Below are 27,159 nucleotides of genomic sequence, written 5' to 3'. Positions count from 1 at the left end.
CGGTCTTTGCGCTTCGTGCCATGTGCGCTTAACCCGCTGCGCCACCACCTGACCCCCATCTTTTTGGACTTTAAAAAAAAACTATTTTCCCGGGAGTCAGGCGGTTGCGCAGTGAGTTAAGCGCACGTAGCACAAAGCGCAAGGACCCGCAGAAGGATCCCGGTTCGAGCCCCCAACTCCCTACCTGCTGGGGAGTCACTTCACAGGCGGTGAAGCAGGTCTGCAGGTGTCTGTCTTTCTCTCCCCCTCTCTGTCTTCCCCTCCTCTCTCCATTTCTCTCTGTCCTATCCAACAACAACGACATCATTAACTACAACAATAAAACAAGGGCAACAAAAGGAAATATATATATATATATATATATATATATATATATATATATATATATGAAAGTATAGAGTCCTACAGTCCTGTTCTCACATTCACCAGGGTGGACCCCTTGTCAGCAGGTGGTGCTGGCACCCTCATTCATGGCAGGAGGGGCAGGCAGCCTCCTTGCCCCGCAGCCTTGGTTCCCAGGTCACCACTGCTGGGGGAGGGGTGGGGCGAGACCCTCTTCAGGCTCTGGGCCACAGCCGGTGTCTTGGTGGCAGGCTCGAGGGGCTCCGGGGCAGGGTTTCCACATCCTCGCCAAGGCTGCTCTCCACCCACCTCACCTGCACCCCATCGCGTCCTGCAGGAACCAGGGCGAGATGGCCCATACCTGCCGCGGCACCATCAACCTGGCCACCACACACTTTGACACGGAGAACACATGCGTCATCGTGCTGAGCAGTGGCGCCAGGACCTACCACCTGAAGGCCAGCTCGGAGGCTGAGCGACAGCAGTGGATGAGCGCCCTGGGGCTGGCCAAGGCCAAGGCCATGCGCATGATGAGCAGCCATTCAGGTGGGCCGGGCCGTGGGGCAGGGTGGAGGGGCCGAGGCTGGGTCAGGGAGTGCCAGGGCCCAGGCCTTTCTGAGTCCACCTCCTGGGCTCGAGCAGCAGCTGGGGCGCTGCAGCGGGTCAGAGGCCGAGGGTGCCGGGGGGCCCAGCGGGGCCTCGGTCTCCAGCCGTGGTTTCGTGGTTTCGTAAGCGACGCCTCGCCCCCAGCTGCCCACACTGCCCTCCACCCCAGCCCCAGCTTCATGCCTACCGTCCGGAGGCACTTGAAGTGTCCTCTGCCTGGCTTCTCCCTCTCATATACATACACCGTCGATTTTCTTCTCTTTCTTTTTACTTTTTTCTTTTTTTTTTTTTTCCAGAGCACTGTTCAGCTCTGGCTTATGGTGATGCGGGGGGGATTGAACCTGGGACTTTGGAGCCTCAAGCATGAGAGTGTGTTTGCAGAACCATGATGCTGTCTCCCCTCCGCCCAGGTTTTCTCCTTCTACAATTACATGCAGATCTTCCTCCTTTCACGTTGATTCTGTGAGGGCGGGGGGGGGGGGGGGGGGGAGGCCGGAGCCCGTCTCAGCCCTGAGCTGCACCAGACCATCGGCCTGAGCAGGCTGCACGCACTCTGCGGCCTGGCAAGAACGAGTGAAAGCTCAGCCCCGGGCCAGCAGTGTGGCTCAGGGACAGAGTGCACGAGGCCCCGGAGCCCCACGATGCAGGGCATCTGAATGAGCCTGAGCTCGCTGAAGTGTGTCTCATGCAGTGACAGGAATACAGTACAGCTTGGCTGGGGTTTGTGTGGGGCGTCCTGCCGTGTGTCCTGCCTCCTGGGGCGTCTTCCTGTGGCCTGGACGCGGGGAGAAACTTTCTTGTGGCACCGGGAGTGCTGTCTTGCTGTGACTGCCAGGCAGCTTAGTGCGCCTGGGTTACTTTTGGGTTTTCACTCCCACGCCGTCCACACCCATCCTGGGAGACGGTCATCCCCCTCTGTCTCGGACTGACCTGTGAGGGGCCTGGTCCGGCCCTGGGAGCCCCTCTCCAGGCCTGCGTCCCCCACTGGCCGCCCCCACATTGATGTCACAGCCCATTCTGATATCACGGCCCAGCTTGGAACCCTCCTGCGGCCAAGAACAGGAGCGCGGGGCCTGGGTGGCTGGAGCCCTGGGGACTAAGCCCAAGAACATCTGGGCGGCTGGCCACCCACTGGCCCACCATGAGGGCTCTCTAGGAGGTAGGACTGTCTCCTCTTGGCTTTGTGGGCTTGGCGCCCAGGTGTCGGGGGGGCGGCACTGCCCTGACGCTGGGCACGGCTTCTGGAACATCAGCCCTCTGCTGGCCTGTCCACTGGCTGGCCTCGTGTGAGGCCCCCTCCCTGCACAGTGGGGTGGGTTACGCTTTGAGCTGTCTGCCTGGGTTGATGCCTTCATTCTTTGTTTTAGACAGAGGGAGAGACAGCACCATTCCACCACCCATGGTGCTCCTATGTAGTGCGGGGCTCGAACCCAGGGCCTCACACGTGGTAAGGGTAGCCATCTTCTGACCTAGAAATTCGGTTTCATTTATTGTAAGAGACATTATTAAGTTATGAGAAAGAGAGAGAGAGAGAGAGAGAGAGATCAAGGAACTGGCAGAGTGGCAGCAGGGATTGAACCTGGGCCCCTAGAGCCCCAGGCACGCGGTCAGTGTCTGCATGGCCCTTTGTCCCAGAGAGCAGAGACGCGTGCACGTGTGGTCCTCACAGTGAGGCCTCGGAGTTGGAGTCAGGGCGGCTCCAGCTGTGCAGCCCCCAGCTGCAAACACGCACCCACCTGTTTAACCCCACGTGCACGAGGCTTCTCTGCAGCCTCCTCTGTGTAACAGCATCGCGGGAACTGGGGAGAGAGGAGCTAGTCGCCACAGCACTGCGCCTCCGTCCACAGTGCTCAGACCCAAGGCCCTAACCATTGAACCGCCTCCCAGCCCTATTTCTGCCTCAGTCAGTGAGCCCCGCCGTGCTGCAGGCACAGGGCTCCCCAGGGCCACGGCTTGATGGAGTTTGCCGGAGTTTGCTGGGGTTGAGGCTTTGCCATAAGCACAGCCCTTAATGCTTTTTTTTTTTTTTTTTGCCTCCAGGGTTGTTAGTGGAGCTGGGTGCCTGCACTACAAATCCACTGCTCCTGGAGGCCATTTTCCCCATTTTGTTGCCCTTGTTACTATCATTATTGTTGTCATTGCTGTTGGATAGGACAGAGAGAAGTGGAGAGAAGAGGGGAAGACAGGGAGAGAAAGACAGACACCTGCAGACCTGCTTCACCGCCTGTGAAGTGACCCCCCTGCAGGTGGGGAGCTGGGGGCTCAAACCAAGATTCTTACGCCGGTCCTTGCACTTTGTTCCACGTGCGCTTAACCCGTTGTGCTACTGCTGACCCCCAGTCTGAGCCTGGTGCTCCTCACCCCCACTGCCTTGGGCCCTAGAAACTTCCTGGTTGGGACAGCCAGGCCGGTGAGGAAGGACAGGCAGGCCTCAGACGTGGCCTGGTGTCACCCAGGGTGCTGTTCACGGCCAGTTGTCCTGAGGCAACCCCTGCTTCCCCACAAGGACTGCCATTGGAGGAGCCCCCGCCTCCCGCTGAGCCCGAGCTGGAGCAGGGACTGCTGACACCGTCCACGCGTCTGTCCTTCCATCTTTGAAATGGGCCAGGGCTTCTCTTGGGTAGCTGAGCGTTTTCACTGGGGCTGCACTTGCTCTGTGGGTCATTGTCTCCCTCCCGGCCTCAGCGAGACATTAGGGTGCGGCTGGGCAAAGCAGGGACGGGCGGTGCCCCCAGCTCAGGTCAGCAGCCTGCAGCACTCGCTTGCTGGACAGTACTGGAGGGGGAGGGCGGATCAGCAGCATGGAACCCGGAACACTCCCGCAAGTCCTAGGCTCTGGTGAGCCCCCCGCACCCCGCTTCCTGGACTGAGCTGGGCTTACGTGAGGCATGTGCACAGGGCCTCCCCGCGTCGTGTGGGGGTGCTGCCGGCTCTGCCTGCCACGAAGCCACTCTGAAATATTCATGGCGGAGGATCGGAGGAAAGAGAACCAGGGTATCACTCTGACATATGTGGCGCCAGGGCCCAAAGTCGGGACCTGGTGCGCCAGGGCCAAAGTCAGACCTCGTGCGCCAGGGCCAAAGTCGGGACCTCATGCGCCAGGCCCAGCACTTAACCCACGGAGCCACCTGATAAACTGCTTTTGTCTTTTGAAATTGGGGGCAGGGCAGAGAAACAGCTCTGTGTGTAGTGCTTGCTTTGCCCACGTGTGACCCGTGCTCAAGCCCGGCCCCTCCTGCGTTGACAGAACTTGGGTGGCCTCTCCCTTTCTCCCTTTCTATCTAAAGATGAAATAAAGGCCAGAGGGAGGGGCCAGGCATCACTCTGACACAGGACCCCATGCTTGTGAGTCCAGTGCTCTCGCCACCGTGCCCTCCCCAGGCTGCTGCAGCTTGGAGCTGTTTTGGAGGCGCGACACACAGTTATCTAGATGTTCCCTGGGTCCCCACTCTGGAGAGTTGGTGGGGGGCCTCGGCCACTGGTGGAGTCTTGATTTTTAAAAAATATTTATTAATTTATTATTGGATAGAGATAGAAATTGAGAGGAGTAGGGGAGCTAGAGAGGGAGAGGAAGACAGACACCTGCAGCCCTGCTTCACCACTTGTGAAGCTTTCCGCCTACAGGTGGGGACCAGGGGCTTGAACCTGGGACCCTGTGCACTGTAATGTGTGCAGTCAACTAGGTGCGCCACCGCCTGGCCCCTGGAATCTGAATTTCCATCCCCACTCGGCTGTGCACCTGGCTAGATCTTGCCAGCTGCCCTGTTTGTTGATGCCTCTTCCTGGCTCAGCATCTGGCCCAGGACACAACAATGCCCTCCTTTATTTTTAGTCAGATGGGCACTGATCAACGAACTCGGACCAGAGCATCAACACTCTGGTCCACGTGATACTGAGAACTGGACTTGGGACCTCGTGCTTGAGAGCCCATGTTTTAGCCACTGGGCCACCCTCCCATGGGTCTTTCATGGTCTGTCTTTTCCATTCTGTTTGTTTGTCTCTCAGGATGTTTTCAGTGTACTAGTCTTTGGACTTATTGCTTCTGTTTTCTGCTTCATGCATTCTGATAGGAAGCCTATTTTATGACACCTTAGTTTTAGGTCATTAATTTTAAGCCTCTCTAAAAATAACTTTTATTTTTTATTTTTCTTGTACTTTATAGGACAGGGAGAAATTAAGAGGGGAGGTGGGAATAGAGATGGGAGAGAGAGGCCCCTGCAGCCCTGCTTCGCTTCTCGTGAAACTTCCTCTGTAGGAGGGACCGAGGGCCTTTCACCCCTTCCTCTTTATTCTTTTTCTCTCTCCAAGTTATTAAATAGGTGCTTTTTTTCTTTATTGGATTAATGGTTTGCAGTCGACAGTTAAATAGAGTAGTTTGTACATGCGTCACATTTCTCAGTTTCACACATCACAGTTCAACCCCCTCCAGGTCCTCCTCTGCCATCATGTCCCAGGACCTGAACCCTCACTCCCATCCCAGAGTCTTTTACTTTGGTACATACACCAACGTAGATAAATATTTTATGTCAGCATGTGAGTGGGGACCGGGGACTCGACCTGGGTCCTTGCACATTGGAACATGTGCACTCAGCCAGGTACGCCACCACCTGGCCCCTCATCATCCAGATTTTTAAAAATCAGGAAAATGGACTTTTTAGCATTTTCCCCCCGCCACTAGGCTTATCTCTGGAACATGGTACCTGTATCACTCTGCCGTTCATGGAGCCATCTTTAGTAGACAAATGGCAAGGGCCAAAAAGACAGCTGGCCACCTGCAGCACTGTGAAACGACCCCTTCCCCGCAGGTGGAGCCTGGGGGCTTGAACCCAGGTCCTCATGCTGGTAGCATGTGCGCTCCGTGAGTCAGCCGCTGCCTGGCCTTGGCATCTGCATCCTTGACGACTTTAGCTGTGTCCGTGGCCCTAAGTGCCGTCACAATGCTGAGCAGCTCTCACGCCCTTCATCCCAGAATCCTCCCCCCGCGCCAAGCTGGAGCTCCAGCCCCACTCAGCAGCATCTGTCCGTCCACACCCCTGCCAGCCCCAACCCCACACGGCACTCTGCCTTCCCTTGAAGGTGGCAGCTCTGCGCTAAACACAGGCGGAAGACGACACTCCAGAGTTTGTGACTGATGTCGTCCTCCCCCTTTTTTTTTTTTAAAAAAAAATTTATTTATTTTCCTTTTTTGTTGCCCTTGTTGTTTTTATCATTGTTGTGGTTATTATTATTGTTGTCATTGATGTCATCGTTGTTGGCTAGGACAGAGAGAAATGGAGAGAGGAGGGGAAGACAGAGAGGGGGAGAGAAAGACAGACACCTGCAGACCTGCTTCACTGCCTGTGAAGCGACTCCCCCGCAGGTGGGGAGCCGGGGCTCGAACCGGGATCCTTAAGCCAGTTCTCGAGTTTTGCACCACATGCGCTTAACCTAACGCTGCGCTACAGTCCGACCCCCGTCGTCCCCTTTTTAAAATTATCTTTATTTATTGATTGGATAGAGACAGTCAGAAATCAAGGGGGAAGGGAGGGGTAGAGAGGGTGAAAGACTCCTGCAGCCCTGCTTTACCACTTGTGAAGCTTCCCACTTGCAGGGGGAGATGGGGGGGGTCTCGAACCCAGGTCCTTGCGCATTGTAACATGTGCGCTCCACCAGGTGCACCACCACCTGGCCCCTCATCGTTGTTCCCTTTTTAAAAGATGTTTATGAGAGAGAGAGAGAGAGCTTGAGCAAGCGAGAGAAGAGAGGACCCAGGCACGTCTGGCACATGGTAGGAAGCCCAAGGCTCCAAGTGGCACCTCCTGGGGCATTTGCCAGGCCAACCGTGTTGCCGCACGGAGAATGGTGACCGGCGGGCGCCGGGTGCAGACAGCTGTGGTTACACCACCCTGTGCCATCTCCAGGCAGAGACACGGCGTCTCCGGGGTGGTGCAGCACTCAAGCTGGGCAGAGGGCTGTGTCTCTTGCCCTTGGCTTTGGGGGCATCGCCACTTTAAAAACCCTCGTCTTTAAGGCGGGGAGATGCAGACGGCTGGCAGATGAGGTGGTCGGGCCCCCAGGACGCTCCGCTCTGGCCTCGGCACAGCAAACACAGTCTGAGGCCACATAGGGGTCACCCCTGCCTGCCAGACCGGAGCTCAGTCCTTGTGGCCCATTCAGACCGGGAGCTCGACCCACAGTGGGACTGGAATCCGTGAGACACGAAAAGTCGTGATAACAAAGAATTAGGTGGGCATTGAAGTTGTCTTTGTAGGTCCATGGTGTGCATGAGGCCCTGGGTTCGAGCCCTGGCGTCATGGGTGGCAGAGCTGTGCTATGGTGTCTCCGTCTCTCCAGAGCGCGGGTGAGGAGGCTGCTCAGTGGCCCCATCACCGTCGCTGGAGGTTCAGCCGCTGAAGCCTGCTGGGTCCAGTGCAGGGAAGGGCCCAGGGGCCCCAGGTGGGCAGGGGGAGAGGAGACCCACCCGGTGGTCTCTGTGCTCCTCAGAGCCAGGCCTCAGCTCAGCAGGACTTTCCAGGCCAGGGGCTGGGGGAGGGAGCTGGGCAGGATGGCAGCCGTGCCGGGACTGAACCCCCTGCTCTGGGTGTAGAGGCCACAGTCCAGGGGCCACCTCTCCGCACCCTACGGAGACCCAGCGCTCTGGGCTTGAGTCGCGCCGCCCCCCCCCCCCCCCCCCGCCCCCACGGGGCCTCAGGCGCTGGAGTGGCTCGGGTTCCAGGCGCCGCGCATTTAAGAAGACCGCGGCCACAGCTCGTCTTTGTCTGGACCGAGCGCCACAGGCGCGGAGTGGGGCGGCCACGTGGGATCCCGGACTGAGCCCCTATGGGGACTGGGGCGCCTGGTCCGGGCGGGGGTGCAGAGAGGGCTGGCTGCTGTCCGTGGTGCTGAAGGAGCGGCGGCAAGGAGGCGGGCCCAGAGCGCCCAATCCGGGGAGCGCCCCCCTCCTCCAGCTCCTGCCTGGCGCCCAGCGGCGGGAAGGAGGCAGCTGCAGGGACCCTCGGCAGCTGGGGGCCAGACCCACCTCCGCACGCAGGAGCGAATCCCTGGGGTGAGTCTCGGGAGGGCCGGAGGGCCAGGCACGGGTGGCCTGGGCTCCCACAGGGCCGGCGGCTTGGCCCTCTGCCCCCACCAGCCAGGCGACAAAGGGAGGATGGCCCCTTCCCCGGTCGGGCACAGCCCCAGGGTGCCGCCCTCTATGAGGGGCTGGCCCCGGACAGCAGACTGAAGCCATCTCTTAGCTGCCACAGACAGTGCCGCCCTCCCCTGTCCCCTTTCCTGCTGCCCATCATCAGGGGGCCGGGGCCAGGGCTCCAGGGCAGGGGCCTCACACCCCAGGCGCCAGGCGCCAGGCTGCCGTGAGGAGCAGGAGCAGGAGCTGGAGCAGCTCTGAGGGGTGCTGGGCACACTCCTGCTGCCTCCGGTCTGAGCGAGCCTGTGTCTGTGCATCTGACTGCGTCTGTGTGTCTGTGTGCTCACACTTGAGCTGGGGGTGCTGGCCTCAGGAGAAGCGGGCTCCCGCCTGAGCCCCTGGCTGAGCAGCCCGGCTGGGGTCACGCTGGGCAGCCGCCAGCACAGATGGGGAGATGTGTCTGAACCTCATGGGCCACCTCTGCCTCCGCTCCCAGCAGCACCCACTGCCCAGCTCCATCACCTGGCAAGGTCAGACAGCAGGCTCCTGACGGTGCCCACCGAGCAGTCTGCTGGGTCCTGGGGGTGGGGGATGTGCCATGGGTGAAGGGTGGCTGGTGGAGCAGTGGGGGTGCTCAGGGTGCTGGGTCCCGGGACCCGTCTGCGGCGGTGCTGCAGTGCTGCTGGGAGCCGCCTGCCTCCGCTCCAGTCACGTGCTGCCTTGCGGGGTGTTCCCGGCTCCTGCGGGGACCCCCTCGGGCCAGCGGCCGGCCAGGCGTGTGGCACTGCGCTCCCTTGCCGAGGTGCCCGCCGGGGCCCTGCCTCCGCTGCCTTGGGGACAGTCTGGGCTTCGCAGGTCGTCTCGCTCAGCACTGCCAAACTTTCCGTAAGGAGATCAGCTTGGGGCGCAGGTCTACACTTTGCGCCTCCCCCCCACCCCCCCCCCCCCCCGTAATGTGAGCGGGCTGCCAAGGCAACTCAAAACCTGCTCAATAATTCAGGTGGGCTCCCGCTCCCTCCGTAACCCAGAAAGCTGCCTGGCAGGTGAGGCCTTGGCGCGGGGCCTGCTGGGGGGGCGGGGGGCTCGGAGGCTGCAGAGTGCGGAGCAAGCAGGAGAGCTGTTGCCTGCCGGAGAAAGCGGGGCTCGCTTGGCCGGGGCTGGCACCACGGCACCGGGGCCACTGTGAGGGCTGGCACTGCCCAGGACACCGCTCTCACCCGCCTCCCAACATCCTTCACTCCTCAGTGACTGGGGCGTCCACGGGGACCTGCTCTTGTGGGGGGGGGATCCTAGCTGGGGCTGGACCAGAGGACGGGACTGCTCCCCCAGCAGGAAGGCAGTCAGAAGGCCAGAGGCCCCGGGTCCGAGTTCAGAGAAAGTGGCCGGGACGCCCTGTTAGGCCTGGGTTTGTTCCCTGGCCTTTACTTCAGTGCCTCTCGGCCTGTTCCGTTTCCATTTGGTTAGAGGCGGAGCGACTGACTGGCACAGCCTCACTGCCCATGCCACTCCCACATGGTGGTGGGCTCTCCTGCCCCCCCACCGCTGTTAACATTTTAATTAATTTATTTATTGGACAGAGACAGCCAGAAATCAAGAGGGGAGGGGGCGATAGGGAGAGAGACAGAGACACCTGCAGCCCTGCTTCACCTCGTGAGGCTTTCCCCCTGCAGGTGGGGACTGGGGACTGGAACCTAGGTCCTTGTGCACTGTAACATGTGCACTTAACCAGGTGCGCCACTCCCCCCCCCACCAGCTTTTAGCAATGAGAAGCGGAGCCTCAAGTCGTGGGGCAGGTGTGAGGGGAGCTCTGTTTAGCCTGGGGCTCTGGCAGGGAGCAAGCGTCCTGGGGGAGGGGTGCTGGGCTGGGGGTGGGGCCCAGACAGGGCCAGCTGAGCCTGGGCCGAGCCAACAGTGACAGAGTTGGGGGCAGGGGCCGCCGTCCTGCACGTGCCCACCCTTGGTTCTCGCCGCACCACGGGGAGTGCCCACGGGGGCGGGGTGGTGTGCAGAGGTGTCCTCTCCTGGACCTCCCCGGCCGCCGCCGAGCTGCCCTCCGGACCTCCCTGCCAGTGCCCCCTCCCCTGCCTTGCCCTGCCCTATCCATGCCTGTGGGTGGTGCCCTGCAGCCTGTGCTCCTTTGCAGGGCCCGTCGCCGTGGGCAGCATTGCTGCTCTGCCTCCTGGGTGCCGTGCCCTGCGTGCGCCGCCTGCTCCAGCCCCTCTCTGAGTGCTGCCTGCCAGGTTGGTCCGCGTGCTGGTGGGCTGCTGAGGTGACCCCCGGGCCCTCCTGCCCGTCCCGCCCTGCCCCAGGCAGCTCAGGGACTCCAGGCTGCCACGTGGCTGCTGGCCTCCCCACACAGACGGGGTTGGGGGCTCCCATCCAGTCCCCAGATCCGCGTGTCTCTTCCCTCCGCCAGGGCTGAGATCTTTGTGATGGTGTGAGATTTAGCTCTGACGGGACTGGGGGGTGGTGTGCCTCGTAGAGTGCATAGCACTGTGTGCAAGGTCCCGGGTTCAAGCCCTGGTCCCCTCCTGCAGGGCGAATGCTTTGCAAGTGGTGAAGCGGGGCTGCGGGTGTCTGTCTCTCTCCCTCTCGCTTTCTGTCTGTCTCTACCCAATAAATAAAGATAATAAGTTTTTTTTTTTTTAAGAGGTTTAGCTTTGCAGGGAGCAGGCCCCCTGATTCTTGCTCTCTGGCCAAACCACTTGCCCTTTATGATTTCAGACCCAGGGGAGGGAGAGACCACAGCACTGCCCGACCCGTGGAGCTCCCAACTGTCTTCCAGCCTCAGCGTTAAGCTGAAAAGAACCTTCCCTCAGGCTGGCAAGGTAGCTCACTTGGGTAGTGCCCTGCGGGTCTGCGCCTGGCCGCACCTCTCCAAGCAGCCTTGCCGCTGCGGCCCCTCACACACTCGCCCTATCTTTTGTCTCCTTTTTACTTCTCTGTGAGTAAGAGGGACTGGGAGGAGAGAAGAGACCAGACACCACTGGTACATGTGCTGCCGCTGATAGGACTCAGGACCCCATACTCGAGAATCCAACACTGTCCACTGCGGTTAAGCGCACGTGGCACAAAGCCCAAGGACCGGCGGAAGGATCCGGGTTCCAGCCCCCGGCTCCCCACCTGCAGGGGAGTCACTTCACGGCCGGCGAAGCAGGTCTGCAGGTGTCTGTCTTTCTCTCCCCCCTCAATTTCTCTCTCTGTCCTATCCAACAACAGCTACAACAGTGATAACAATAACAAGGGCAACAAAAGGGGAAAAATGGCCTCCAGGAGCAGTGGATTTGTGGTGCAGGCACTGAGCCCCGGCTATAATCCTGGAGGCAAAAAAAAAAAAAGACCCAAAACTTTCTCTTCCCCCGATACTTTTTTCTGTAGCCAGTTTTTGCTTAGGCTACATGGCTGCATGGTCCCACCATTCCAGACAGTCTTTTTTTTTTTTTTTCCATTTTTTTGTTTTATAAGAAAAACTCTACACGGGGGGTAGAATATAGGGAACCCCATCATCACTCTGGCTCATGGGTGCTGGGGACTGAGCTTGAGACTTCGTGAGTCCACTGTTTACCCACTGCACCCCCTCCAGAACTGACTTTTTAAAAATATTTATTTATTCCCTTTTGTTGCTCTTTTTTTTATTGTTGTAGTTATTATTGTTGTCATCGTTGTTGGATAGGACAGAGAGAAATGGAGAGAGGAGGGGAAGACAGAGAGAGAGAAAGACAGACACCTGCAGACCTGCTTTGAAGCGACTCCCCTGCAGGTGGGGACCTGGGGGCTCGAACAGGATCCTTGCGCAGGTCCCTGCGCTTTGTATTATGTGCGCTTAGCCTGGTGCGGCACCACCCAGCCCCCAGAAGCTTCCTTTCTGCACAGTGGTGTGCCCATGTGGTGCCTGGGGACTCTAACCCGGGTCCTTATCCCGTGGAGCAGTGTGTGCGCTGCTGGCCCCTCTCTCTTGCTCTCCTTCCTGAGCACTGCTCCGCTCGGGCTTGTGGCGGGGACTGCAGGGTCACAGGCCGGGGCCCTCGGCAGAGCCAGTGCCGTCTCAGTCCCCACAGCCCCACGCCGCACGGGGACGCCTGCTGGACCGTGTGGACTGTGGAGTCCTCGTGGCTGGTCTCTGGGTTCACGCTGGCCGAGGGCCTTTGTTCACGGGGGGCGTGGAGCTGGGGGCTGTCCAGGGAGGCAGGGAGTGAGATCAGTGCAGAGGGAGCTTGGAGATTTGAGATGTCACATCCTTTTTCACTTCAGATAGAGGAGGAAAGAGCAAAGGAGTGATCTCATAGAACCCCACCACCCATGGAGCTGCCCCCAGTGCCGTGGTGCTCCCATGTGGTGCTGGGGTTCAGATCCCAGGGCCTGTGCCTGGGAAGGCATGTGTTCTAGGTGACTCGTCTCCCAGCCCCTGAACTAGTGCCCTTGACGCTTGTCTCGGGATACACCCTGGACCCCACCCCACTTTTGCCAGCTCTGGGGCACCAGCAGCCTCTCAGGAGGTGGTGTTCCCGGCAGCCCTGGCTCTTCCGAACAGCTGAGCTTGACGTGGTGGACACTGGGTTCCTCTCCCGGGACGGGCCCATGATGGCCCTGCACCCTGGGTGCTCTCGCCTGTGTGTACCACCGCGGGCTCAGTCCTTACGGAGACGGGATGGGCCCCTTGGCTCTGCAGGACACCTGGCCTGGGCCCCGCCTGCTGTTGGGTGCTGGGTCCCGTCCCTCACTCCCCGGGGGCCGCCTCTCTGACCCCGCAGGTGTGCGGCTGCTCAGCATCTGCAACGTTGGGAATGGGTCCCCTAGACTTTGCTCTGCTCAGCTCTGCTCTGGCTGATGGTGGTGCAGGGGATTGAACCTGGGATCTTGGAGCCTCAAGCACGAGAGTCTCTTTGCATCACCATCATGCTGTCTCCCCCCCCCACAGACTTGAAATTGAGAAGGGAGGGGAGGTAGAGAAGGAAAGAGAGACCCCTGCAGCCCTACCTCCCCACTTGTGAAGCTTTCCCCCTGTAGGTGAGGGTCAGGGGCTTGAACCTGGGTCCTTGCGCACTGTGATGTGTGTGCTTAACTGGGTGCGCCACTGCCTGCCTGGTTTTGTTTATTTAACAAAAAGGAGACCAGAGGCTGCTGAGACTTGAGGGCTGGAAGTTCTGTCTCCAGAGCTATCTGGGGACTGTCCTCTCTGCTCCGCTCCCACCCTGCAACTGGTCCCGCCCTTCCCTGCTCTGGCCGAGGGTTCCCGCTAGCAGTGCCCTAAATTCTGACCATCCTTTTAGGGGCTGCCTGCTACCCTGTGGTGTTGACATTGTTTTTAAAAATATTTATTTATTTATTTATTTATTTATTCCCTTTTGTTGCCCTTGTTTTTACTGTTGTACTTATTATTGTTATTGTTGTTATTGCTGTTGTTATTAATGTTGTTGTTGGCTAGGACAGAGAGAAATGGAGAGAGGAGGGAAGACAGAGAGGGGGAGAGAAAGACAGACACCTGCAGACCTGCTTCACCGCCTGTGAAGAGACTCCCCTGCAGGTGGGTTCTGGGCGCCGCACGGGAGAGGGGGTGGCAGAGGTGACCCGATTACCCAGGCCTGGTAGGTCCCCTTCCACCTGTGCTGGTCCCCAAGGGTGTTGACTCCAGGGGAGGGGTCAGCATGGGCGGGCTTTCCAGGGCTTGGCGCCAACAGGGTTGATCCGAGAGCGGGCTGCAGACAGCCCTGGTACATAGTGGTAGCGCCGCCTCCCGGAGTTCCACCGGGCTATGCCGGCACCACATACCGTGTGTGCCTGTGGGAGGCCATGAGGAAGGGGAGAAGGGCTGAGACTGCCGGGAGCAGAAGGAACAGCTTCCGCAGCTTTCTCACAGGGCGTCCCCAGCATGTGCACCCACCCTGCCCGCTGGCCAGCTGTGAGGCCCCGGGCGGGAGCTACCCCCCAGACCAGAAACAGCTGCACTTGCGGCAGCCTGGTGCCCGTGGCTGGGTGAGCTTTGCAGGGGAGCAGTCTGCCGAGTTGGCTGGGGCGCCCTGGCACCACAGACCCACGGGTGGGTTCCTCTCGCCCAAGGGCCGTGGGCCAGGCGCTCTGACGAAGTCCGGCTCCACGAGGCCCAGCTGTCTGTGCCCTCACTGTCCCCACACCCGGCCATACAGCGGGCAGAGCCAGGCTCTCCCATCAGCACCTGCAGGTCAGGGAGGTTGTGCTGGATCCCCTGTGCCGCCTCTGGCCCAGAGGGGACTGGGATGAGCATGCAGTGGCACCACTGCCCCTTCCTGACCCGCCTGTCCGTGTGTCTGTCTGGTAGGTGAGCTTAGGGCTCACGTGTTTGCATGAGTGCGGTGGAGAAACTCGGCCCCTTCTCAGGAGTGGAGGCCTGGGTGTGTGTGCGTGTGTCAAACTGGGCGTGTGTGTGTGTGTGTGTGTGTGTGTGTGTACGTGTGTCAAACTTGGGCCCTCCGTCTGCCCGTGTGTGTGTGTGTGTGTGTGTGTGTGTGTGTGTGTGTGTGTGTGTATGTGTGCGCGTGTGTCAAACTTGGGCCCTCTGTCTGCCCATCAGCTGCTCTGGGCCACGCTCGAAGCGCCGACTCACCACCCACACCCCGGGGTGCAGGAGGGCCCTGGGCTCCCTGCAGACCATGCGGCTGGCATGCGGGAGCTGAGTTCCGGAATGTTTGGGGGTCCTGTTGCTGGACGAGGGTGTGCTTGGGAGGGTGCTGAGAGCCTTCCCGAGCCTGCTCCTTCTGGACTCTCCCCTCAGGTTGTGTTATGCCAGAGGCACCCCTGGGTGTTGGGGAAATTCCGTGTGGTGGCACGAAGGGCTTCCTGGGGGAGGCGGCAGCCCACTGAGGAGAGTGGACCGTCAGGCTGAGCAGTCTCACCCACCAGGCCCTCAGAGCACCTGTCACCCTCACAGAGGGCCTGTTGTGGAGGTGCCCGGGGGGTGCAGGGGTGTGTGCGGGGCGGTGCTGAATGGGAGAAGGGCCTCCTTGGGCCTGAGGACCACAGCCACTGCTGCCCGGGGCTGAGAAGCCAAGCTGGGGCCCCTTGGCGTCCCCAGCCCGCCCTCCTGGGCAGGGGGTGTGCCGCCCACCTGGCGCAACCCCCACTTCCTAGCACAGGAGGGGCCGGTCAGGGGCAGGAGTTTCCCAGGACTGCACCCCCTGCCCACAATCGTAGTTTACTTACTATGAGTCTATTTTAAGGTTTTTTTTTAGAATTTATTTATTTATTAATAAGAAAGATAGGAGGAAAGAGGAAGAACCAGACGTCACTCTGGCACATGTGCGGCTGGGGATTGAACTCGGGACCTCATGCTTGAGAGTCCAATGCTGTACCACTGCGCCACCTCCCGGACCACACTAGAATCTTTTTTTTTTTTTTTTTTAATATTTATTTATTCCCTTTTGTAGCCCTTGTTTCATTGTAGTTACTGATGTTGTCGTTGTTGGATAGGACAGAGAGAAATGGAGAGAGGAGGGGAAGACAGAGAGGGGGAGAGAAACACAGACACCTACAGACCTGCTTCACCACCTGTGAAGTGACTCCCCTGCAGGTGGGGAGCCGGGGGCTTGAACCGGGATCCTTATGCTGGTCCTTGTGCTTTGCGCCACCTGCGCTTAACCCGCTGTGCTACCGCCCGACTAGAACTTTTTTGGCAGAACCAGGACCTTGTGCATGTGTGGCTCTCCCATGGGGAGGTGGCTACTTGTGCTCCAGGTAGAGAGAGGAAAGGAGCAATACCACGGCGTCAGAGCTGCCCACAGTCCTGTGGCACCCCCCCATATGGTGCCAGGGCTCGAACCAAAGCCACCTGCATGGCAAGACACGCTCCCACCTGTATTTTAAATGATCTACTTGGATGGTTAGAAGATACAGCAGCAGCACTCCGGCAAAGCAGTGCTGGGGGTCAAAGCCTGAGCCTCCCTCCTCGAGATCCTGTGTGCCCCCTCCCCTCCCCGCCACACCAGGGCCATTTGCAGGACCAGGCTGCGGTCCCCTCCGTGTGGGCGTCGAGTCCAGGGCCCGAGCAGCCCCTTCACGCTCCCTAGCTCCCGGAGGACTGGCAGCGGGCCTAACGTGTCTCATTCACCTGAGAGGGTTCAGCTGGCAGAGGGCCCTACCTGCCGCCACTAGGGCCCTGGAGGCTAGGCTGGGGAGCCCCGGTCCTCTGAGCCTCACAGAAGCACTTGCAGACACGGCCTTTTGACGCGGCTGCTGGCTCTTGGGGCCCCCGTCCCTCACCCCCTTCCCCGAGCCCCAGTGGCAGGACAATGTACCCGGGCAGGGAGCCAGGCCTCCGCGATCCATTATTCAAGGCTGATTTTCCGCCAGATCCGCCGGGCGAGACGGTTTTCCTCCCGCTGCCCTCTGTCCCCACAGCCTGTCCTCGCGGGAGCCCCTAGAGACCCCTCACTGGGGTGGGGCGGGGTGCTGGTGGATGCGGCCCGGTCTGCCCCCCACCCCCGCCTTCCATGTGTCAGTGGGGCTGTGGATTGGGCTCTTCTCAGCAGGGGGAGCTGGGTTCGAGCCCCAGTACCCAGGGAGCACTAGGCACACAGAGCCTCCTGGGGGGGTACTGTGGTGTTACCCTCAGTCTCTGATAGTGAGGTGCAGAGAAGTGTGGGCGCAGTGGGGTGGGTCCCGGCCCCTGGTAGCGCCCCCTCCTGGCTGCTGAGCCTAGTGCAGCCGGCTGTGTCCGAGGCCATTCCCCAACCCCGGCTGCCATGGCAACGGGCAGGAGGATGTCAGTAGAGGTGCTGCACAGCCAGGAGTGGGGCCCAGGGACCGAGGGGCCGAGGGGCCAGCTCCTGCCAGCAGCCCCTGGGCCCTTGAGTGGACCACTGCACTGCAGGGTCCGTGTTTGCTGTGGGGGCTTTGCCCCTCCAGGCGCCCCTGCTTCCAGACGGGCTGGGCCTGCGGGTCTGCTGTTGAGGGAGGCCCTGTGCAGTGCCTCTGGGGTGGGGGCAGCAGCCAGCTCCTGGGGTCAGGCAACAGCGTCTGCGGGAGCCCCCAGCCTCAGCCCCAGCCGTGACCCTGCAGCCGCTCCCCCGCAGATGACTCTGGGGACGACGACGACGACGAGACCGCCTCCCTGACGGACAAGAGCGGGCTCCCGCTGGCCATCCAGACGCTGTCGGCGAAGCTGGACGAGCTGGGCGCCTGCCACGAGCTGCTGGGCAAGCACGGTGCCGCCCTACAGCGCTCCCTGGCCGAGCTGGACGGGCTGCGCGCGCCCCCCGACGGCGGCGACAAGCTGCGGGCCGTGAGCGAGCGTGCCACCCTCTTCCGCATCACGTCCAATGCTATGATCAACGTGAGTGGGTGCCCGTGCTGCTCTGCGCCCCGGGCGAAGGGTGTGGGGTGTGTCGCTGGGTCTCCCAGCTTCTGCCCGTCGACACGTGCACGTTTTTCTTTATTTATTGGATAGAGACGGCCAGAAATGGAGAGGGAAGGGGAGAGAGAGAGGGAGAGAGACAGACAGACACCTGCAGCCCTGCTTCACTGCTCATGAAGCTTTCCCCCTGCAGGTGGGGGCCGGGGGCTCGAACCCAGGTCCTTGTGCACCGTAATCAGTGTGCTCAACCAGGCGCGCCACCACCCGGCCCCTACACTTGCACGTTTTAGCCCGTCTTTGAAGTGTTTGTTATTTTTTATTATGAGAGAGACAGACAGACACGGGTGGGTGGGAGCTCAGTGCAGCAGTGGGTGCTGGCTTTGAACCTGCCAGCCTGCCCTGTGCGTGCCTTGTGCTCTGACAGGCTGGGCTGTCTCCTGTCAGCATCAGGGTGACACCAGACACAGGCGTGCCCGCCCCCAGGTGCTCCTGGGTGGAAGCCAGGCCCCTTTGGGTAATGACATCAGCGGGGCCAGGGAGAGAGCGGCGACGGGGTGGGCGAAGCAAACAGAACTTAGACATTAACTGGGGAACTCGAACCCGGGGACCGGCCTCACACTGCCGAGCTCTTGGGGTGCCAGAGAGCCCGCTGGGCCCAGGCCCCATGCAGCAGCTCCCTGGGTGTCCTCGGCCCCCTGCCCTGCTGGCTCTCGCTCACATCCTGCTCCCTGGGGCCCTCCGAGGGCCACCCACACTCCTCCGCCCCTCGTTCTGTCGTTCTGTTGGGGGGCTCTGGCAGCCACCTCCCTGTGCAGAGCTGAGCCCTCAGAGACGGGGACGAGGAGGGCTCCCGCAGCCCTGCTCTGTCTCTGACAGGAGTGAAGACAGATTCTAGGAGGGTCTGAACTGGCAGCTGGCGGCTGCCAGGGCTGTTTCCAAGCTCATGATGCCCCTGAGAGCTGTCTGCCTGCCCCTGGCTTACGTACACAGAAGCACCCACGTTCCTCCTGTCACCCAGGGGTGAGCTTCTGGCCTCACGCTGGGGTCTGCAGTAATGGGGGCTCAGCACAGGGTGTGCGGGGGTGGGGGGGACTGGCCAGCATGAAGCCCGCTGTCCCCCTCGAGGTCACTGTCAGGATTAGGATTAGAGCCGCAAAAGCGATTAGGGCGTCCTCGGGCACAGCTGGGCCCCGGCTGCCAGCTCAGAGCCGCCACGTCTGTCCCACCCGCAGGGTGACCCAGCAGGCCAGGGCTCTGGGGTTCTCCCTGCCCGTCCAGCCCTGCACACCCCATGGCACCCTGACAGGTCCCAGGCCTCCAGGGGACGGGGAGGGAGGGGCCGCTCGGGGCCATGTGACGGCGCTCAGGGCCCCAGCACAGCTAATCCTGCTCAGTGAGTGCCCAGTGGGCGAGGCCAGGGGGCAGCCCTGGGGCCCGGCTCGGACAGCAGGTAGGTGGGGGCTCTGCGGCCACAGCAGGGAACAGTGAGGGCCCGGGCGGTGGACACCGGACAGCACACAAGGACGGGGGTTCAAGCCCCGTCCCGCCCTATAGGGGGAAGCTTCCCAGGTGGTGTCTACCTCTCCCTCCTGTCTCAAAGCAAGAAAAAAATAGGGGACGGGGGGGGGGCATCCTGTCTGCGGGTACCCCTGGGAGCCTCACTCTAAGCCGAGGCAGCCACAGAGCCCACGCCCCCTCGCCTCAAGGGCCCTGGACAGTGTGGTGCCGGCTCCTGTCTGGGCGGGAAGGTCACAGCCTGAGACCTGAGGCAGGTGTTGGGGTGTCGGGGGGGGGCTTCCGAGGCCACCCGCTCACCTGTGCCTCACGGGGACCTGCGGGTCCCGCTGGGGGTGACCCAGCCCCTTAGCCTCTGGTGTCGCGGCTACCTACAGGCTCGGGGTCCAGTGGGAGGAGGTTGTGCGGTAGGCAAGGGTCGTGTGTCTGGCCCTCTGGCCGGGACCTGACCGTGAGGAATGTTGGTGGGAGGGCGGGTGGCCTGCGGACGCTGAGTGGGGAGTGGCCGCCCCCAGGCCTGCAGGGACTTCCTGGGGGCGGCCGAGGCGCACAGCCGGCGCTGGCAGCGGGCACTGCAGTACGAGCAGGAGCAGCGGGTGCGCCTGGAGGAGACCATCGAGCAGCTGGCCAAGCAGCACAACAGCCTCGAGCGCGCCTTCCGCGGCAGCGCCTCCACCCGCAGCTCCGGCCCCAGCTTCGAGGGTGAGGCTGCCGGGAAGAGGGGCGCCGGCCGGGGTGTGGCCCACACCGGGGAGACGAGCGGGGGTCCGGGGGACTGAGGCAGCAGCCTGCACCTTCCAGGAAACCTCTTGACACCCGAGGGGGAGGACAGCGAGGAAGATGAAGATACCGAGTACTTCGACGCCATGGAAGACGCCGAGTCCTTCATCACCGTGATCACGGAGGCCAAGGACGACAGGTGCGCCGGGCCCGCCTCCGCCTGTGCTTGTACTGTTTAGAAAGGTCCCCTGAGAGGGTGCCCCCCACCCCACCGCAAGCTCTGGTGCTGTGCTCGGTCCCTCTCTGCCGCCTGGCGCCCTGGCAGAAACAAGCGCCTATGATCTCAGCTTTAAAGGAGACCCGGGCCGGGCATCCCCATGCCCACTGCAGAACAGGCGGGGTGGGCAGGCTTTCTCCTCTCCAGCTGTCATGGCAAAGCCCGCTCTTCCCCGGGGTCTACGATGGCGCTCAGCCCAGGATCAGAGGTGCCGCACGGCTGGGCGGCCTCCGCCTGGGGTCGGTTATGCAGTCACATGACAGCCCCCACCATGCGTTCACCGGGGGTCACGTCCACAGGCTCCCCGGCAGCCTCCCTGTGTGGGGTCAGCCCGTGGCCAGCAGAGACGCCAGTGTCCCCAACTAGGGTCTCAGGACTCTTGGGTGACACCCCCCCCCGTGTCTCCTGCAGGAAGGCGGAGGGGGGGCCGGGGCCAGACCCCGTGGAGTGGACCTCGGCTGACAATTCCAGTGAGGTAGGCTCGCGGGCGGGGCTGTGACTTGGGCTGGGGGGGGGGGGCTGCGGGAACAGCAGTCTGTGCCTCAGCAGGTGCCCAAGGCCCCCCCCCACATCAAGAGACGCGCCCGCATCCCCGACAAGCCCAACTACAGCCTCAACCTCTGGAGCATCATGAAGACCTGTATTGGCCGGGAGCTCTCCAAGATCCCCATGCCGGTGGGCGGCGGGTGGCGGGTGGGCGGGGGTGTGGCGGGCCGGCCCGGGACCCCCACTGAGCCCATGCTCCCCCCACCTCAGGTGAACTTCAACGAGCCGCTGTCCATGCTACAGCGGCTGACGGAGGACCTGGAGTACCACCAGCTGCTGGACCGGGCCGTGCACTGCGCCAGCGCCGTGGAGCAGATGTGCCTGGTGGCCGCCTTCTCCGTGTCCTCCTACTCCACCACGGTGCATCGTATCGCCAAGCCCTTCAACCCCATGCTGGGCGAGACCTTCGAGCTCGACCGGCTGGAGGACATGGGGCTCCGCTCCCTCTGCGAGCAGGTGGGCCTCCCGCCTCCACCCCGACCGTCCCAGCTGCTCTGGGCCTGGGTGGTGCGGTGGGTGGTGCCCCTGCAGGCCGGAGCGAGGTGGCGTTCTCCGGGGGTGGGGACAGGGCGAGGGCGGTCGGCAGGGCACCAAGAGCTCAGGACACCTCAGGGGAATCAGAGGCACTTTGGGGGCCCTGACCCTAGTGCGGGTATGTGGGGGCCCACAGTCGGCCAGGCGGCGCGGAGGGAAGGCTGGGGGTCCACGGCCCCACGCTGGAGTGGGGGGCGGAGGGGGCAGCTCACAGGTAGGCATGGCCCCGGGATGCGACACCCCCTCCGCCCGGGCACAGCCCCCCATCTTGGGCTGCACCCCACAGTCCTGTCCCCCGGCCGCAGGTGAGCCACCACCCGCCATCAGCCGCGCACCACGTCTTCTCCAAGCACGGCTGGACCCTCTGGCAGGAGATCACCATCTCCAGCAAGTTCCGCGGCAAATATCTGTCCATCATGCCGCTGGGTGAGCGGCCTTCGGGCTGAGGTCTGCCCCGCAGCCCGCCTGCCCGCACAGCCCCTGACACGCCCGCTCCGTAGGTGCCATCCACCTGGAGTTCCAGGCCAGCGGGAACCACTACGTGTGGAGGAAGAGCACGTCCACCGTCCACAACATCATCGTGGGCAAACTCTGGATCGACCAGGTCGGGGGGCTCTGGCCGGGCCGGGCCTCGCGGCTCAGGCCACCGCTGACCCAGCCCCCCCACCCCCCCAGACAGGGGACATCGAGATCGTGAACCACAGGACCAAGGACCACTGCCAGCTCAAGTTCCTGCCCTACAGCTACTTTTCCAAAGAGGTCGCCCGCAAGGTGAGAGCGCAGCTGCGTGAGGCCGTGCTTGGCCCAGGGCCTCCCCACGGGCGCCCGCCACCTGTCCCGTCGCCCCCCGCAGGTGACCGGCGTGGTGAGCGACGGCCACGGCAAGGCGCACTACGTGCTGTCGGGCTCCTGGGATGAGCGGATGGAGTGCGCCAAGGTGGTGCAGAGCAGCCCCGGCAGCCCCGGCCTGGAGGGCAGGCAGAAGACGGTGTACCAGACGCTGCCCGCCAAGCTGCTGTGGAAGAAGTACCCGCTGCCGTGAGTGCGGGGGCTGCGGGCGCGGGGCGCGGGGCATGGGGCGCTGACCGCTAAGGCCAGGACTGGGGTGAAAACAACTGCTGGCAACCCACCGGTGGCGTGGCAGGGAGAGCCTCAAGGCTGGCAGAGAGAGGAGGACAGACACGAGACTGGGCGCCCGGGTGAGGGAGGAGAGCAGGTGTGCTCACTTGTGCCGAGTGAGAGACAGACAGACAGACAGACACTGACACAGAAGAGCCCAGATCTGCAGAGAAAATAGCAGGCGGGACCCTTCTTTGGGTGCAGCTGGCATGGAGACAGCTCCCTAACGGCCTGGGCTCCCCGGCCGGCCGCGGAACAGGGAGCCTGACGACACCCGAGAGTGTCCCTGTGGACAGACTGACCGCCACCGCCATTCCCACACACCGAGGGGAGGAGGGGAGCGTCTCGGCTCCAGAGTGAAGCGGTCAGACTGCCACACGGGGAACAAAGAGGGTTCAGTCAGAAGAGGGAAGCGAAGGGAATACTGACCCCCAGGGTGCGCCCAGACCACCCGCTAAAACCACGAGCAGACAGAGGTAGAGGACAGGAATGGGCGGAGGGACTGAGTCTCTGCTGCACAGCACCCCACTGTCACCAGCGACGGACCAAGAGCCGGAGGATGTACGACAGCCTCGCGAGGGAGCAGGGCCGGCCCAGCGGGGAGGAGAGGTGCCTCGCCTGCCGCCTGGAGTCTTCATTCTGTCTGGAAGAACTAGAGAAACCACACTTTGGTGCTCAGGCTGTGATGCGCACCGTCAAGCACACACGCTACCAGGCGAGGGACCCGGGTTCAAGCCCCTGTCCCCTCCTGCCTCCTGCAGGGGAAGCGTTGCAGGTGGTGAAGCAGGGCTGCAGGCACCTCTCTCCTACTCCCCCTATCCTATCAGATCAGAGACATAATTTAAAAAGCATTTTAAAATTAAGGACAAGCTCTTTTTTTTTTTTTATTTTATTTTATTTTATTTTATTTATTTATTCCCTTTTGTTGCCCTTGTTGTTTTTATTGATGTAGTTATTATTGTTGTTGTCGTTGTTGGATAGGACAGAGAGAAACGGAGAGAGAAGGGGAAGATAGAGAGGGGGACAGAAAGATAGACACCTGCAGACCTGCTTCACCACCTGTGAAGAGACTCCCCTGCAGGTGGGGAGCGGGGTTCGAACCGGGATCCTTATGCCGGTCCTTGTGCTTTAGCGCCACCTGCGCTTAACCCGCTGCGCTACAGCCCGACTCCCAGGACAAGCTCTTAATAAAGAAAATATCCTTTAAAAACTATCAGGAAACAAAGAAAAGCAAAGGAGCTTAACTGAGAAGACTGACAGACAGAGAAGAGCTGAGGAGACCTGGCAAGATGCCTGCACCCCATGGCAGCCATCACGAGAAGGGACGGGGGGTGGGGAGCACCCGGGCTGGACCCGCCCTCACACACGTGCCAGAGCGAGACTGGTTCTCGCCCTCACATGTGAATGAATGGTTTTAAAAGGGAAAGAATTCCAAGCGATGAAGAGAACAAATTCAGCTGGGGAGCTCAAATATTTATGGAAAGGTGGCAAGAATGAAGTCTCCAAATCATAAAGAGCGTGAATACTTCTGCAGGGCTTCAACAGAAGAAAGGACACGCAGCCCAGCTGGCATTCTGCGGCGCCTCTAAGACTGGCTACGGTGCTGGTGGAGGGCCCCGCACACCACACACCGCGCACCGCACATCACACACTGCACACCTCACATCACACACTGCACACCTCACACCGCGCACCGCGCACCGCACATCACACACCTCACACCGCACACCGCGCACCACGCACCGCACATCACACCGCAAATCACACACCTCACACCACACACCGCACACCGCGCACCGCACACCGCACATCACACACCGCACACTGCATACCACACACTGCACACCGGGCTCCACTGGAGGTGGGGGCGGGGAGACCCACCTCACATTAAACGCCCCGCTCTAGGCTGGTTTATTCATTTATCTAGTTATTACTGGATAGAGAGACAGACACCTGTAACCCTGCTTCACCACTTGTGAGGCTTCCCCCCTCTCCCCCCGGCACTGCAGGCAGGGACCCGGGGCTTGAACCTGGGTCTTTGCGCACTGTAATGTGAGTGCTCAACCAGGTGCACCATCACCCGGCCCAGTTTTGTTTTTTAGTTTTTGTTTCTTCCTTTTTCTGACAGGGAGACAGACACTACAGCACTCAAGTTTCCAGAGTGTGGCGGTGACTGGGAGCAACTCTGAGACAAAAAAGTTTAAATTCAACTACACGGGGCTTCCAAGTGACATATCTAATAAGAAAATTATTTAGAGCAGAAGGATGGAAAAGACATGTGCAGGGAAATACAAAAGCAGACAAAACCTGCTGTGTTCACATCATAATCTGATCACAAATGAGGCTTGGGAACAGAGGACTGAATCCGACCCCTGGCACTGCATGCGCTGCTGTTCTCCATTACGAATTATTATTAGTATTAATGTTATCTCCAGGGTTATTGCCAGCAGTACGAAACCACTGATCCTGGCAGCCATGCTTTTTCATGTTTTGGATAGAACAGAGAAACTGAGAGAGGAGGGGAAGACACACCTGCAGACCTGCTTCACCGCTTGTGAAGTGACCCCCCCTGCAGGTGGGGAGCTGAGGGCTCGAACTGGGACCCTTGTGCTGGTCCCTGCACATCTTACTATGTGCACTTAACTAGCTGAGCCACTCTGTGGCCCCCAAAATTAAGATTAAAAAAAATTTAATATTTATTTTCCCTTTTGTTACCCTTGTTGTTTTATTGTTGTAGTTATTATTGTTGTTGGATAGGACAGAGAGATATGGAGAGAGGAGGGGAAGACAGAGGGGGAGAGAAAGACAGACACCTGCAGACCTGCTTCACCGCCCGTGAAGCGACTCCCCTGCCGGTGGGGAGCCGGGGGCTTGAACCCAGATCCTTACACTGGTCCTTGTGCTTTGTGCCACATGCACTTGACCCGCTGCACTACTGCCCGACTCCCCAAACTTAAAATTTCTAATGAGGAGGAAAAGGAGCTGAAACACAGGAACTTACCAAAGAAAAGTCAACTATAAGTGGGAGTTGTGGTGGGGCCACAGAGTTCTGGTGAGAGCAGTGTGGGACTATCCCCTGTAATCTTAAGTTTTGTGAGCTGTTGTGAACCACCATTTTAACAAATGCTTGGCAACAAGAAGAGTTGTCCAGAAGTGCTTATGCACACACACAGCCTTCCGTGCCGAGCCGGGAAATGCAGGCTTCCGCCCCTCAGCACCATGAACGGTGCTCAGCTCTAAGTGAGCACAGGAGCCCGTGGACCCGCCGCTGCATTTCCAGGGCTCTGGGCAGTGGCTCAGCAGAGTGCTGGGCGCGTGGGCAGGAGGTCCTGAGTCTGAGTCTGGTCCCTGGCACTGCACGTGCCGGCATGGCTGGCGCCCTGGCTCTTTCCCCGTATGTCGCCGACTGGTTCATCTTAGTCAGTTTCCAGTTCCCCCACCACAGATCTGAGTCGTGAACATACACACACACACACACACACACACACACACACACACACACACACACACACACACTGTTCAGGGCGCCATTTGCCGGCCTAGCTTCACGGATGGGAGACAGACGACCAGGGACTCATGGCTGAGCTGGGAACGCAGTTCAATCTTTATTGACGAGTGGGATGCAGTTCAACAATCTAATCTCTTCTAATCTCTCTTCATTAGAAAGCCCTGTCTTTTTTTTTTAAATTTTTTTTACATTGATTTATTCTCTTTTGTTGTCCTTGTTGTTTTATTGTTGTAGTTATTATTGATGTCGTTGTTGGCTATGACAGAGAGAAATGGAGAGAGGAGGGGAAGACAGAGAGGGGGAGAGAAAGACAGACACCTGCAGACCTGCTTCACCGCCTGTGAAGCGACTCCCCTGCAGGTGGGGAGCCGGGGGCTCGAACCGGGATCCTTATGGCCGGTCCTTGCGCTTTGCGCCACCTGCGCTTAGCCCGCTGCGCTACCACCCGACTCCCAGAAAGCCCTGTCTTTTATGTCTCCTGAGGCGGAAGTGTCAGGAAGAGGAAGTAGGAAGGATGGGGGTGGGGAGAAGGAAAATAGTGCAGGAGAACCAGTGGGGACTAAACCAGTGAAAACAGTGATTCTGTAAATAGACCACAGCCTCAAGCAATGCAACGGAAGGGGTCTCAGAAGCAGAATTTAGAAGCACAGCAACAACGGTGGGCTCCCCGGCCCGGTCTTTGTATCATTCACAGAGCGAGTGTCCAAGTTAGAAAAAGAGCATCAGAATCACGCAAGCAGAAACCCCGTCTGCACACCAGCGAAGGCCCCCAACCTCGCCAGCGGGGACCCGGGTTCAAGCCCCGGCTCCCCTGCAGGTGTCTCCCCTCCCCTCTCACCTGTCTGACCTGTCGTCCATCTGTCCCGGCGCAGGGAGAACGCAGAGAACATGTACTACTTCTCGGAGCTGGCGCTGACCCTCAACGAGCAGGAGGAGGGCGTGGCGCCCACCGACAGCCGGCTGCGGCCCGACCAACGGCTGATGGAGCGCGGCCACTGGGACCAGGCCAACGTGGAGAAGCAGCGGCTGGAGGAAAAGCAGCGCTCGTCCCGGCGCCGCCGGCTGGAGGCCTGTTCCCGGGGCTGCGGCTCCGATGAAGGTGGGGCCGGGGGCCGGGCTGGGGGCCAGGACTGGGGGCCTGGGCCGGGGCCGGGGGCGGCGGCTCTCAGCGCCCACTCCCACCGCAGAAAAGGAGGCCGACGTGTACACGCCGCTGTGGTTCGAGAAGAGGCTGGACCCGCTGACCGGGGAGATGGCCTGCATCTACAAGGGCGGCTACTGGGAGGCCAAGGAGAGGCAGGACTGGCGCATGTGCCCCGACATCTTCTGAGCCCAATACAGGCCCGCACTCGCACTAGTTCTTGCTCCCCACAACCTTGTCCCTTCTTTAAGAGCCTCCGGGGCCCCGGGGAGGACGGCTGAGCCAGGCTCCCCCCGGCCCAGCCCCAACGGCCGCCCGCGAGGAGCCAGCCCCGGCAGCCACTCTGACTTTTCTAGAGACGCGATCTTTTCTTTCCGGCCGAGATTAGTAAATATTTTTA

General features: G+C 60.7%; 1 protein-coding gene across 4 annotated transcripts; it reads left to right on the top strand.

Annotated features, from left to right (window-relative positions):
- The first annotated feature begins 679 nt into the window (after positions 1-679).
- On the top strand, positions 680-27,159 carry OSBP2 (oxysterol binding protein 2). Of its 4 annotated transcripts, none has more exons than XM_060192805.1 (13): positions 680-888; positions 17,119-17,378; positions 19,430-19,616; positions 19,716-19,833; positions 20,323-20,386; positions 20,461-20,586; positions 20,668-20,913; positions 21,297-21,417; positions 21,492-21,595; positions 21,667-21,762; positions 21,845-22,029; positions 26,491-26,717; positions 26,806-27,159. In XM_060192805.1, the coding sequence occupies exons 1-13, from the start codon at positions 693-695 to the stop codon at positions 26,946-26,948; spliced, it is 2,073 nt and encodes a 690-aa protein (XP_060048788.1). In that variant the 5' UTR covers positions 680-692; the 3' UTR covers positions 26,949-27,159. The 4 variants fall into 4 exon arrangements, with proteins under 4 accessions (XP_060048788.1, XP_060048792.1, XP_060048791.1 ...); XM_060192809.1 differs by lacking the exon at positions 680-888 and adding an exon at positions 2,018-2,107 and having other exon boundaries at positions 20,458-20,586; XM_060192808.1 differs by lacking the exon at positions 680-888 and adding an exon at positions 7,909-7,993 and having other exon boundaries at positions 20,458-20,586.

Source organism: Erinaceus europaeus, chromosome 6 (assembly GCF_950295315.1).
Source record: "Erinaceus europaeus chromosome 6, mEriEur2.1, whole genome shotgun sequence".
Classification (NCBI taxonomy): Eukaryota; Metazoa; Chordata; class Mammalia; order Eulipotyphla; family Erinaceidae; genus Erinaceus; species Erinaceus europaeus.
The sequence above is the reverse complement of the archived record's forward strand: the minus strand, read 5'-3'. Positions and strand labels throughout refer to the sequence as shown.